Raw genomic sequence first — 14325 nt, forward strand, 5'->3', positions numbered from 1 at the left:
GCAGCCTGGCTCTAGCATCCATGCTTTTAATCAGCTTGATCTTGAGTGGTGCTGCTGACAGGGCTGGCACCTAAGACCTGCCTAATACATGGAAGTTCCCATTCCCTCCATGTGGATTAAGAAAGCCCTAATATGGGGGCTTCCCTGGTGGCACAGTGGTTGAGAGTCCGCCTGCCGATGCAGGGGACACGGTTCGTGCCCCGGTCCGGGAAGATCCCACATGTCGCAGAGCGGCTGGGACCGTGAGCAATGGCCGCTGGGCCTGCGCGTCCGGAGCCTGTGCTCCGCAAAGGGAGAGGTCACAACAGTGAGAGGCCCGCGTACCGCAAAAGAAAGCGTCCCTAGTATGGCAGGTGTTTAATGACAGACCAAGGGGTGGGGCTTTATTCCATAGGTAATTGGAAACCACTGAAATGCATTATAGACACACAGTAGGTGCTCATCTGTTGATTTCTCTGAGCAAGGAATGGCAGGAATATACCATCCTCTGTGGGCAGAGTAGACCTGATTATGGGTGTGTAATGCAATAAGAAAACAGAAAAACACAATATTAACAAGCAAATGTAATATTATCATAGCAAAGACTGGAAATAGCCTACACGTCTATATTAGTTATCTATTGCTGGGTGACAATCACCCCAAAACTTAGCTTAAGACATTTCTTGTCTGACACCTGGACTGCAGCCTGTGAGAGGTGTGGAGACAATACCCAGCTAAGCTGCACCTGGATTTCCCACCCACAGAAACTGAGACAATAAATGTGTTAAGCTGCTAAGTATTGGGGGTAAGGTGTAGACGTGCTCTCTTTCACATAAAATGGGAAGGGGAAAATATACTTTATGTGCATAAAATATCTGGAAAGATATATAGGAAACAGCACCACACAGGTTGCCTGCAGGGAGAGACTGGGTGACTAGGAGACAGGGATGGGAGGGATACTTACTTTTACTTTACAATGTTCTGCACTATTTGAATTCGAACCATGTAAATGTACCATCTTTTCAACAAAAGAAAATCTATGTTTAAGAGGTCATCTGTCATCCTAACACCTAAAGATAGCATGGTTAACGTTTTAGTGTCTTCTCATGTTTTTCCTATTATATCTATATACAAGAAATATTTTTCGGGAATTCCCTGGTGGTCCAGTGGTTAGGACTCGGCACTTTCGCTGCTGTGGCCCAGGTTCAATCCCTGGTCGGGGAACTAAGATCCTGCAAAAAAAAAAAAAAAAAAATTACAAACAAGGACTAATTCTGTCCTACTATTCCGAAACTTTTCCCTTAATATAACAATTTCTGGACTTTCCTGGTGGTGCAGTGGTTAAGAATCTGCCTGCCAATGCAGGGGACACGGGTTCAAGCCCTGGTCCGGGAATATCCCACATGTCAGGGAGCAACTAAGCCCGTGTGCCGCAAATACTGAGCCTGCGCTCTGGAGCCCACGAGCCACAACTACTGAAGCCCGTGCGCCTAGAGCCCATGCTCCACAACAAGAGAAGCCACTGCAGTGAGAAGACTGAGCACTGCAACAAAGAGTAGCCCCTGCTCGCCGCAACTAGAGAAAGCCAGCAAGCAGCAATGAAGACCCAACGCAGCCAAATAAATACATACATACACACATAAAATTTTAAAATATATATGTATAACAATTTCTCCAGTTGCTGAACTTTTTTTGTAACATTTGGAATGACTTCATAGTATTCCATTAAATGAACAACTTACATATGCAAGTCCCCTATTGCTGGACATTTTGGTCTTTCTAATTTTTTGCTGTTAAAGCCAGACATTAAAAGGCATTGCCAATTAGCCTTAAGATATCTGGCAAATCCAGTTAACCAGAACATCTGTCCTCTAAGCCTCCTGGGTAATGTGGTTTTGCTGTTGGTGGGCAGAGTCCAACCCAGCCTAGCACCTGGGTTCAGCAGGCACTTGGCTCCAGCAACCTGGGGTTGGTAAGTCCCAGTCACTTGTTTCCCAGTTACCTGAGTTGCAGACTTAGAAACCTCCGCAGTGAGTGGGTGAGTACCCAACACAACTCCCTTCTGGTGGCTGGACCTTGGGGCTCTGGGCTGGGCACCATCTGGTTATGGAGCAGTGACCAGTGGGCAGCAGCCCTGGGTATTCAAATGCTCACAGGCCAGGCTGAGCTGAGCAGAGTCACTGAGTCAGCACAGCAGGGGAGCTCAAGGCCTCTGGAGGAGGGTTGGTGTAAGTATGTGCCTCCCTGCAGCAGGATCCTGGGGCCCCCGGGGATAGGGTCAAGGAGAGAGGAACCGTGTTTGCTGTCCCTCCCAAAATCTCACATTAGGCAGCATGGTGTAGAGGAAAGAGCATGGGTTTGGGGACTTCCCTGGTGGCACAGTGGTTAAGGATCCGCCTGCCAATGCAGGGACACGGGTTCGAGCCCTGGTCTGGGAAGATCCCACATGCCATGGAGCAACTAAGCCCGTGCACCACAACTACTGAGCCTGCGCTCTAGAGCCCGTGAGCCACAACTACTGAGCTTGCGAGCCACAACTACTTGGCCTGTGAGCCACAACTACTGAAGCCCGTGTGCCTAGAGCCCGTGCTCTGCAACAAGAGAAGCCACCACAACGAGAAGCCCATGCACCGCAACGAAGAGTAGTCCTCGCTCGCCACAACTAGAGAAAGCCCGCGCGCAGCAACAAAGACCCAACATAGCCAAAAATAAATTAAAAAAAAAAAAAAAGTTAAAAAAAACCCCAAAAAGCCCAGGCTCCTCTTTGATAAATAAAACTCCCACTTATCCCCTCTGACTGATGGCGAAACCATTGGCTGTAGGCCTGCTGCTTTTCTTTCTGGGTATTTACTTTTTTTCAAATGTAAAATCATAAAATGAAATATGCTTTTATAGACAAAACACCCCTCCCTAAGCCCTAGAGATTCAGACCTGCCTCCCCCCCACCTTTTTTTTTTTTTTGTGGTACGCGGGCCTCTCACTGCTGTGGCCTCTCCCGTTGCGGAGCACAGGCTCCGGACGCGCAGGCTCAGCGGCCATGGCTCACGGGCCCAGCCGCTCCGCGGCATGTGGGATCTTCCCGGACCGGGGCACGAAGCCGTGTCCCCTGCAACGGCAGGCGGACTCTCAACCACTGCGCCAGCAGGGAAGCCCTGCCTCCCCCTTTTGAGGTGGATCTGGTGCCTTCAAGAATGCAGGGAATGGACTTCCCTGGTGGCGCAGTGGTTAAGAATCTGCCCGCCAATGCAGAGGACACGGGTTTGAGCCCTGGTCCAGGAAGATCCCACATGCCGCGGAGCAACTAAGCCCGTGTGCCACAACTGCTGAGCCTGCTCTCTAAAGACCTCAAGACACAACTACTGAAGCCCACACGCCTAGAGCCTGTGCTCCACAACAAGAGAGGCCACTGCAATGAGAAGCCCGCGCATCACAACAAAGAGTGGGCCCCGCTCTCTGCAACTAGAGAAAGCCCACGCACAGGAACTAAGACCCAATGCAGCCAATAAATAAATAAATAAATAAATTTATGTAAAGAAAAAGAACGCAGGGAAGTTGAGGCCAGGTGAGAGGATGGACATCTAACCTATTGTTAGAATAGACAGGACACATCACTGTTTAGTTTCAAAAGCATGGTTTTCTCTATGGTCTCATCCCCATCCCATGTGCAGAAGGCACCTGAGCTTGTGAGAAAGAATGGGCAGCTCCACCATTTTACCGATGAACAAACTGAGGCCAGAGTGCCTCAACCAAGGTTGCAGGTCAATCAGGAAAACAAAGACATTCTCCCTACAGGTCAAGTCACTGAGGTCTCACATGGCTTGGGCTCTGAAATGGGGCAGGCATGCCCCCTTAGTCTGGTTGGGCGACGGGTCAAGGCCAGATCTTAGGAGTTTAAGGCCTTTTCTTTTCTTTTTTTCCTTTTTTTTTTTAACATTTTTATTGGAGTATAATTGCTTTACAATGTTGTATTAGTTTCTGCTGTACAGCAAAGTGAATCAGCTGTATGTATACATATATCCCCTTACCCCCTCCCTCTTGCATCTCCCTCCCATCCTCCATATCCCACCCCTGTAGGTGGTCACAAAGCACCGAGCTGATCTCCCTATGCTATGCGGCTGCTTCCCACTAGCTATCTATTTTACATTTGGTAGTGTATATATGTCATTGCTACTCTCATTCTGTCCCAGCTTACCCTTCCCCTCCCCGTGTCCTCAAGTCCATTCTCTACATCTGTGTTTTTATTCCTGTCTTGCCCCTAGGTTCATCAGAACCATTTTTTTTTGATTCTATATATATATGTGTTAGCATACAGTATTTGTTTTTCTCTTTCTGACTTGCTTCACTCTGTATGACAGACTCTAGGTCCATCCACCTCACCACAAATGACTCCATTTCGTTTCTTTTTTTTTTTTTTTTTTGCGGTACACGGGCCTCTCACTGTTGTGGCCTCTCCCGTTGCGGAGCACAGGCTCCGGACGCGCAGGCTCAGTGGCCATGGCTCACGGGCCCAGCCGCTCCGCGGCATGTGGGATCCTCCCAGACTGGGGCACGAACCCATGTCCCCTGCACTGGCAGGCGGACTCTCAACCACTGCGCCACCAGGGAAGCCCTATCATATGGTTTTTATCCTTCAGTTTGTTAATATGGTGTATCACATTGATTTGCATATATTAAAGAATCCTTGCATTCCTGGGATAAACCCCACGTGATCATGGTGTATGATCCTTTTAATGTGCTGTTGGATTCTGTTTGCTAGTATTTTGTTGAGGATTTTTGCATCTATTTTCATCAGTGATATTGGCCTGTAGTTTTCTTTTTTTGTGACATCTTTGTCTGGTTTTGGTATCAGGGTGATGGTGGCCTCTTAGAATGAGTTTGGGAGTGTTCCTCCCTCTGCTATATTTTGGAAGAGTTTGAGAAGGATACGTGTTAGCTCTTCTCTAAATGTTTGATAGAATTCACCTGTGAAGCCATCTGGTCCTGGGCTTTTGTTTGTTGGAAGATTTTTAATCACAGTTTCAATTTCAGTGCCTGTGATTGGTCTGTTAATATTTTCTATTTCTTCTTGGTTCAGTCTCAGAAAGTTGTACTTTTTAAAGAATGTGTCCATTTCTTCCAGGTTGTCCATTGTATTGGCATATAGCTGCTTGTAGTAATCTCTCATGATCTTTTGTATTTCTGCAGTGTCAGTTGTTACTTCTCCTTCTTCATTTCTAATTCTATTGATTTGAGTCTTCTCCCTTTTTTTCTTGATGAGTCTGGCTAACGGTTTATCAATTTTGTTTATCTTCTCAAAGAACCAGCTTTTAGTTTTATTGACCTTTGCTATTGTTTCCTTCATTTCTTTTTCATTTATTTCTGATCTGATCTTTATGATTTCTTTCCTTCTGCTAACTTTGGGGTTTTTTGGTTCTTCTTTCTCTAATTGTTTTAGGTGTAAGGTTAGGTTGTTTTTTTGAGATTTTTCTTGTTTCTTGAGGTAGGATTGTATTGCTATAATCTTCCCTCTTAGAGCTGCTTTTGCGGCATCCCATAGGTTTTGGGTCATTGTGTTTTCATTGTCATTTGTCTCTTTTTGTTTTTTTTTTGCTGCGTTGGGTCTTCGTTGCTGTGCACAGGCTTTCTCTAGTTGCGGCGAGCAGGGACTACTCTTCGTAGTGGTGCACGGGCTTTCTCATTGCAGTGGCTTCTCTTGTTGCAGAGCACGGGCTCTAGGAGCACGGGCTTCAGTGGCTGTAGCATTTGGGCTCAGTAGTTGTGACTCATGGGCTCTAGAGCGCAGGCTTTGTAGCTGTGGTGCAAGGGCTTAATTGCTTTTCAGCGTGTGTGTATTTTTTACAGTTTTTTTCCTGTAACTGATATCTAGTCTCATAGCGTTGTGGTCGGAAAAGATACTTGATACGATTTCAATTTTCTTAAATTTACTGAGGCTTGATTTGTGACCCAAGATATGATCTATCCTGGAGAATGTTCCATGAGCACTTGAGAAGAAAGTATATTCTGGTTTTTTTTGGATGAAATGTCCTGTAAGTATCAATTAAATCCATCTTGTCTAATGTGTCATTTAAAGCTTGTGTTTCCTTATTTATTTTCATTTTGGATGATCTGTCCATTGGTGAAAGTGTGGTGTTAAGAGTTTAAGGCCTTTAAGGCTGGGCCAGGGAACACAAAACCGAGACTGCAGCTGGGTCTTTGTTCCCAAGCATCCAGCTCTGCCACCCTTCAGCTTCGAGACCCTGAGCAATTAGCTTAATCTTCACTTTCCCGTTTATGCATAAGGAGCTAATAATCCCTGTTTCCTGGGTTGTCCGGCGCAGTAAATGCGATCGTGTATGAAAAGCCCCCCATCTAGTGCGGCTCCCAGATAAGCGCTTGTAGACTGAGGCTGCCGCACGCTCCCAGCGGCCGGCCCCGCCCCAGGCCCAGGGCGCGCCCTCCACCCCAGGCGACGCGGGGACGCGGGCGGGTCGGGCGCGGGCTCCGCCCTCTGGCTTCGCCTGGCCCGGCCCGCTCGGCCTCGGCGGCAGCGGTGGTTTCGCGCCAAGGTAGGAGGTCCGCGGCGCGCGCTCCCGTGGGTCAGGGGCTCGGGCGCGCGGGGCGGGCTGCGGCGGGAGAAGGCCGCGGGGCCGAGATTGCGGCGCGCGCGGAGGGCGGGAAGGCGGGCGCGCGCCAGGGGGCGGGCTGGAGCCGCCGTCCCGGCCCTGGAGGCGCTCAGGGCGTACGCGCCGCACCCTCCGGCGCTGCCCGGCTCGGCCTCCTGGAGAGCGCGCCCGGGGCCTCTGCGGACATCCTGCCAGCGTCCTGCTCCAAATCCTGCCCGGGTTCCCGCGGGCTCGGGTAGGCGGCAGGAGGCGGGGGCCTGCCCGGGCGCAGCGGCCTGCAGACAAGCGCCTCTCCGCCCCGGGGGTCACCTCTTTCCAGGCTGAGCTGGGGTAGGAGGCTTTTCCCAATTGTCACCACCAGCAGCGATAACTTGCTGCGGCTTCGTGTGGGCCAGGCACCGTCCCTGCCCTCCTCGCTTGGGATTGTGTTTCAGTGCAACCTACGGCGTCGAAAGTAGCTGCGTTTTACCGATGAGGAAACTGAGGCCCAGAGCAGCCAATTGAACTGCCCAAGATGGCACCGCCTGTGCAGGGATTTGGGCCCTCCTTGGGTTACTCAAAGTAGGGCCTGAGACCCCACCCTCGTGCCAGTCTCTGGGGTTGCCGTTACGAGCAGGCTCCCTTGTGATCTTTTTGCCAACCCGAGAGGACAGCTCTCTGAGGCAATGTCTGCCCCCTTGGTGGCCAGTCTCCCCAGCTCCATCTGGGACCTTGACTTGTCTGGGGGATTGGGACACTGGGGGAGGGGGCCCTGTTTTCCTTAGCTAAGCTCACAGTAGGTGCTTAACAAACAAATCCTGTGGCCGGATCAGACCAGAGGCTAAGGCCAGGCTCCTCAGCCAGGAAAGACCTCAGGAGTTAGAACCCCTGGATCTTGGAGGTTTCCTTGACTTAGCTCCTCCTCTCTGGTCTTTCTCTCAAGCCCTGGGGATGGGGGTCAGCCCTCAGAGACTAGGTACCCCTCCCACCCAGGAGTCCCCTGTGGGGGACACTGCCTGGTTTTTACCTTGAACTCCTGCGAGGTGTTCAGGGGTTGGGTATGTGTTCGCTGGGGCCCTTATGGGAACTCAGTCTGTGGGTCACATCAAACATGGCCAAGACTTGCCTTGTGTGACCCCTGCCAAACCGTTTCTTTTTTTTTTTCATTTAATTTCCTATATTACTACTTGTCTCCTAGCATTTATTCACTCACTCAACAGCTGTTCATGGCGCTTTGGGCCTTAGGCCCTGTGGAGACAGCAGTAAACAAGGACGACTTGGTCCCTGACCTTGGAGCAGACAGACAACGTACATGTAGAAGAAAACAGTGAACAGTTACTGGCAGGAACCACTTTGGCTGGGAAGTCAGAGTTCACAATCTCAGAAGGTGACATTTTTGGCCAGGGTCTGGAGTCAGCCATGAAAGGAAGGGAGAAGAGCATTCCAGGCAGAGAAAATGACAGATGCAAAGGCCCTGAGGTCGGAGCATGCTTGGTGTGTTTGAGAATCAAGAAGGCCAGCATGGCTAGAGTGGAATAGCTGGGGGAGAGGGGAGATGAGGTGGAGAGGTAGACCAGGGCTAGACTGAGCAGGCCTTGTTCACTGCGGTAGGACTTTGAATTTTATTTTGAGAGTGATAGTAGCCAGCGTGGGGGTTGAATAGAAGAGGGATGTGTGAGAATAGACTGGGCTGGGGGACAAGAGAGGAAGTAGGGAGACCCATGAGGAGCCATCTCAGCAGGCCAGGCAAGCAGTGGCAGTGGCTTATATAATATACATCAGAGACCTAGGGTGGCGCCTGGCATACAGTAAGCACGGCATGATGGTAGCCATTGTGTGATTGTTTAAAACTTTGGAACCAGGCATACTTCTCACCTGTGGCTTCAGCTCTTCATGGCTGGATGACTTTGAGCAAACCATTTAACTTCACCCAGCCTCAGTGTTGTCATCTGTAAAGTGGGTAGAACAGTACCAGCATCATGGAACTGTCAAGAAGGTTAAAACAGATATGGTACAGATGCAGAAACTGGGGCACAGAGCCTGGCTCATGGTTGGCTCAATATTTTTATTATAATTTCTAGTCAGCAACTGGAGGATAAAGAAAGGATAAGTGGGTGAGAGCAGCTGGTATGTTTGAAACTCATGAGTGGCCTTTGAGGGACTTTTTGGCTAAGGCCTGCAGCTGGACCTGGTAAATGACAGCTTTGCAGGGTGGTCAAAGGACTAAGCAGGACTGGGGAGGGAGCAAGTGCAAAGGGTGTCTCCTCTGTGTTTATTCGCCCAACCATGGCTGAGGGTCTACTGTGTACCAGGCAGGGTTCTAGATTGGGTAGGGCGCTGGCTGGGGAGAGGCACAGAATAATTCAGTTCAGTTCACCAAGCACACTGGGTACTGGGAGGAGCCAATAATATTAGTGATGATAACGCTAATAATAGAGAACACGTATGCACTATGTAACAGTGGGTAATCATTAAAGTAATTCTAGCTGATAGGATAGTGAAATCCTGAAATCTCAGTGGCTTAACACATCAGAAGTTTATTTCTCATTTGTGAAAAGTCCTGTTCGGTGGCTTTCTACATGGTGACCCATGGACCCAGACCCCTTCCAGCTTGTGGCTCTCGCATCCCCTAGGAACTCAGCGTTATTTCCTTCTAGCTGGGGGGAGGAGAGGAGTCCTTGTGGGAGGTTTTTATGGGCCAGGTCCGAAGTGGCACACCTTCTTTCTGTCTTAATTCTGCTGGTCAGAACTTGATCACATGGCCATATCTGACTGCAGTGGAGTCTGGGAAATGACTTCTAGCCATATTCCTAAGAAGAATCAGAAATGTTTTTTGGTGAACACAGAGCAGCTTCTGTCACACCATATCCAGGCACATAGCTAAGCGTAGATCATCTTTTTTAATCCTCCTAATAGAAGCAGGCACTGTTATTATCCCATTTTACAGAAAAGGAAACTGAGATTCAGAGAGGCAAACTCATTGGCCATTGGCCCAGGGTCACACAGCTTGTGGGGAGGCACAGCCAGATTGGATTCCTGGCAGTCAGACGCTGAAGCTGTAACATCCAGATCTTTCCTATGAGGAATTCAATTGTTGTTCTGAGAATTGGGTGGAAGCTGCAGACATTAGAAAATGCACATACATGCAGGGTTTAGATACGGTTTCTTGGGCTTTATAATAGAACCCAGAAGGACCAGAGGGGGAGAACTTTGTGGACAGAGCCAAGGGCTGGAATCACTCAGCCCAAAGGGTTCTGGTATCCTGCTCCCTTCCCCCATCCCCTAGGGCACTGGCTGGGGAAGGGCACAGAATAATTCAGTTCAGTTCACCAAGCACATCTGGGGCCCCGTCTCTGCCAAGCTGGGCAAGCAGGTCTGGAGAGCCTGGCCTGCGGGTGCTTGTGGCTTCCCCCTGCTCTGGTTATGGGTGTGCAGCCTGTAGAGGGGCTTTCTGGAGGCTGTCTGGAGGGGGGAAAATGGAGTCCCAGGGTTTTGTAGTGATGGCTTCCTGCCTCTGGCTGCGTTTAGTTTTGCCTAAATCTGGCCTTGGTTGCCATGGCAATGTGGAGGCACTTATTATTTTGGCCCAGTGTACCCTGTTTCCTGGTTTTCCATTTCCAGAGCAGATTCCCTAGTTGCGGGTGAGGGTTCCAGGCTCCGCTTAGACTGATGTACGTTTATGCAGCACCTGCTGCATTCCTGGGTCTGACTTAGACACGGTTGGTAGAGCGTTGAAGTGCAAATGCCCCGGTCTTGCCCTTGAGGCACTTATTGGGAGGCTGCCTGGCTTAAGTGGAAAGAACTTAGGGCTTCCCACTTCCCTGCAGCAGTGTGCCACTTTGAATAGGTAGGAGCCCCAACCTTTCTGTGTCCCGGTTTTCTCATCTGGAAATGGGTTGAGGTGAGGATTTAATGAGATAACATGAATGTGGCTCCTATGGGACACGGCATTAGAGCAGAGGGCACCCTGAGGCCGTGGGCCAAGAGGTAGCAGGAGCCCAGACACATGGCGCTAATGACAATGGGAAGAGCAGCCGCCGTTTACTCACTGCTCACCCCGTGCCAGCTGTGGTGCAAACCCCTTACACTGTTCAACCCATTTAATCTTCACAGTGACTCTATGTGGTAGGTGCTATCAGTTTCATTTTAGAGATGAGGAAACTGAGGCTCAGAGAGGTAACTTGTCCAAGGTCATACTGCCAGCAAGTGGCAGAGCTGGGGCTCCGATGCGACCCCATATCTGACCCTGATTTCAGAGCTGACAGCCTAACCACTACACCGCACAGCCTCCTTGCCTTAGGGAAGGAACAATGGCAGGCAGTGGGTGGACCTCTGAGCCCCAGGGTCCGGGGTACAGGGACTGTACATTTCAGATCTTCAGATGAATGAAATCAGTACTGATCACATGCTCACTCTGAGCCCGTTGCCCAGTTGTAAGCTCTCTATGCCCCCAGGTGACTCCATGGGATGGGTGCCAATATTCGCATCTTGCAACACGGGGGCTCAGATAGGCAAAGTTGCTTTCCCTGGGGCACACAGCCAGTGCGGGGGTGGGGCTGGGAGTTGGAGAAGAGGGATTCAGCTCCTTGCCTGGACTGGGCAATTCCACAGCCTGCACCTGATGTGGGAAAACCTCATCCCAGCACCCTATAAAGACATTCTTAGCAAACCCTGTGACCCCTTTTCTGGGTCAGTAAAGACAGTCTTGAAGACTGGCCTTTCCCGCCTCCTGTATGCTGACCCCACCGCCCTGTGCTAGGAGAGGGTAGAGTGTGTGTGCGTGTGTGTGTGTGTGTGTGTGTGTAGTGGGGGGGTCTTCACCCCCAGGTCCCTTCCCCCTTTCCCTTCCCCCTCCTCTCCATCCTTTCCCTCTTCTTTCCACTCCTTCCCTTTCTCCCCAACCTCCTCCCCTCTCTCCTCTCCTCCCCCTATTCGTCCTTCCTCCTCCTGTTCCCCGCTGCCCAGCTTCCCGCCCACCCTCTCCTTTCCCCTCCCCTCCCCCCTCAGCCCCGCCCACCTCCCTGATCACGTGGGGGCGCCGCCGGATTTAAGCCTAATCTGCCCAGCGCTCAGCACAGCAGTCTGGCTGTAGGGTGGGCGGGCTGTGTTGGTCTCCAGGGCCCTGGCGCAGGGCCTGGAGAGGGGTGCCCACGGCCTCCACCCCATGAACTTGGGGCTGGAGGGGTCGTTGGAGGCCCAGCTGGCACTGGAGGCGGTTATCCAGGTGGGTCCTGGGGGCTGTGCCCACCCTGTCCAGGGCAGGGGAGTGTGGGCCTAGCAGGAGTGGGAGGCGTGGGCACATCTTAGGGGTCCAGGGGTGGGAGAGGTGTGGTGACGGGGTGCGCAGGGACCCCAGCTTGCAGCTCCCGGCCAGACTGGTGGTAGAGGGGTGCTCAGGGCTCAACTCCGTGACTCCCTTATCCAGTGCCCCTCGAGTGAAGGGAAGTCCCTACTTCCAGATTTTAGGGTTGAGGTGACCTCTGCTGGAGCAGTGGGGTCATCACCCATCTAGGGCGGGAGCTGGATTGGAGCCCCCAACGCTCTGTGCTGCCCTGGGAGGTCTGTGAGTGGGCCGTGGGCTTTGGTTTGCTTCTCTGGCCCCCGAGGGGGCCTCCTTCCCGGGGCAGGGGGCACACAGAGTATCCTCCCATTGGGCTTTTTGCGATTCTAACTCCCAGGCTTCCTTCCATTTGGGGATTTCCCGAGGGTCTCCTGGGCACCCACATCTTTGTTTGGTGCGGCAGGACTTTGTTTCTCTCCCACCCACACCAGGGAGCCCAAGGTCCCAGGTTCCCCGCAGACCCTCCTTCTTTCCCTGCAGACACTGGAGAGCAGCATCCTGGGGTCGGGCCAGGAGAAGGGCCTGAACGTGCAGGACCCGGCCCAGGATTCCCAGCCCACCTGCCTGCCTGCCCGCATCAGGGAGATTGTCGCCCGCAACTTCTCCCAGCCTGAGAGCCCAGGTACTACTCCCCTTCACAGACACTGCCTGCATCTCACCTCTTCTCACATCCCCCTCCTCGACAGTCATAATGACGATAACGAGTGCAGCTTCCATTTCTTGAATAATCACTGTGAGGCAGGCACAAGCCTGTGATGGAGGGTCCCATTTTACAGATGAGGAAATGGAGGCTCAGAGGTGTAATTTTCCCAGACTTGTTCTCCATGTGATGCTACTGGAAGGCAGGGCTGAGCATCCCCTCCTTGCTTGCAGGCAGCCTGCTGCAAAGACTTAAACCCCAAACACCACATTCTCTCCCAGGGAAGGTGTGAGCTGGATGAACCCAAGATTAGAGGGGGAGGGCAGCTCAGCTTAGCTCAGGGCTTTGTAGAAGTATAAGGAGCGGCAGTGTCCATTCCCCACCCGGGCAGGAAGGCTGATGGGCCCCTGCTCCCCCTGGAGGGCGGCACCCACACCTCATATTTGGGTCGAGAGAGTCTGGGAAGGGCCCCCTCAGCTACAGCTCCTCGTGGGGACCTGGTCCATCTTCCTGCCTCCAGGGATGGGTAGGGCACCTGTAGGGGGAGGCGGTCCCTCAGGATGCAGGTGGAAGCTAATTGTGTGCCCGCTGTCCCTCTCCAGCCCTGCTGCCGGCCACCGAGATGGCATCCATGCTGTCACTGAAGGAGGAGAGCCAGCTTCTGCAGCAGGAGCTGTCCCGCGTGGAGGACCTGCTGGCCCAGAGCCGGGCTGAGCGCGATGAGCTGGCCATCAAGTACAACGCGGTCAGTGAGAGGGTGGGTGCTGCGGGGGGCTGAGAGCTGGGCTAGGGGCTCCCCTGCCGCAGGGGTGGGGAGACAGCCAGGGCAGGCCCGCTTCCTGGGCAGAATGTGGGCCCTGGAGTCAGGCCGCCTCCATTCAGACTGTGGCTCTGCCCACTTGAGCAGCCTTGAGCAAATCACCCCGCGCTGCGAGCCTGCTTTCCGTAGCGGGGACAGTAATGTGACACGGAGCTGTGAGGAATCAATGAGACGAGGGGATGAAGTGCCTGGAAACTGGGGTATTTCATTCCTGGCTGTCCCGAGCCTGCTTGGGGGGTGGGGCACGGAGCACAAGACCCCTAGAGGCCCCTGCCACCCCTTGAGTCTCTGGGCATCTTCCTGTGCCCCCGGTTACCTGAGCCTTGGGGTCCACCCAACAGGCTGGGGTAGGCACAGGCAGCCACAGACCTGCCCTGCTCCCCGTGGGGGTGAGGCCCAGCAAAGGAAGGAAGGAAGGAGAAGCCGGGCCTGCCTGCAAGTCCAGGCAGGATTCACGTCCCCCGGACCTGTGCTGCAGGGCCTGGGCAGGAGGTCGGTGTGGGTGGAGTACAGGTGGTTCTTAGTGCATTTTCTCCTTTAGGCCTCCAGGCTCGTGGGAAGTGACCCTGGGGAGTTGATGGTGGCTGAAAGTTGGTGAGAGAGTTGCATGAGGGAGGGAGTGTGTGTGCGGATGGGAGATGTGTGGGTGGTAATAACACTCATTATGGTAGCTGCTGGTTACTGAGTGCCTACTCTGTGCCAAGCATGAGCTGGGTGCTTTACATTTAATGCACCAAGGTCGGGACCATTATGATGCTCATTTAACAGAGGAGATAACCAAGGCTCAGAGAGGGAAAGCACCCTGCTTGAGGGTCACACAGCTGAGGGCTCTGTGTTACAGTTTTGTTTCCTGGGTATGGGAAGAGGCAACCGGCCTGGGAGTTCCAGGGGGCACCTGGCCCTGGGAAAGCTGGAAGGGCCTCAGACGTGACCCCTGATGTTACAAACGGAAGATTGAAGCTGG

At 52.4% G+C, this 14325-nt stretch overlaps 1 protein-coding gene and 1 non-coding gene across 6 annotated transcripts in view; both read left to right on the top strand.

Moving 5' to 3' along the window:
• The first annotated feature begins 1131 nt into the window (after nt 1-1131).
• TRNAE-UUC (transfer RNA glutamic acid (anticodon UUC)) lies at nt 1132-1203 on the top strand. The gene has a single exon. It is a non-coding gene; the product is annotated as a tRNA-Glu (tRNA).
• Nucleotides 1204-6437: 5234 nt separating this feature from the next.
• The window catches only part of CROCC (ciliary rootlet coiled-coil, rootletin), a 48595-nt gene continuing 40707 nt past the window's right edge, over nt 6438-14325 (top strand). For 3 of the 5 annotated variants that reach the window (XM_067721734.1, XM_067721749.1, XM_067721766.1), the window contains exons 1-3: nt 11648-11784; nt 12382-12523; nt 13144-13286. In XM_067721734.1, the coding sequence (XP_067577835.1) occupies nt 11725-11784; nt 12382-12523; nt 13144-13286 (345 nt within the window). In that variant the 5' untranslated portion in view covers nt 11648-11724. Of the gene's footprint in view, nt 6525-11646; nt 11785-12381; nt 12524-13143; nt 13287-14325 lie in introns of those variants that run through there. The other 2 variants (XM_067721757.1, XM_067721744.1) reach the window with 2 other exon arrangements.

This window comes from Pseudorca crassidens, chromosome 2 (assembly GCF_039906515.1).
Source record: "Pseudorca crassidens isolate mPseCra1 chromosome 2, mPseCra1.hap1, whole genome shotgun sequence".
In the NCBI taxonomy this organism is placed as follows: Eukaryota; Metazoa; Chordata; class Mammalia; order Artiodactyla; family Delphinidae; genus Pseudorca; species Pseudorca crassidens.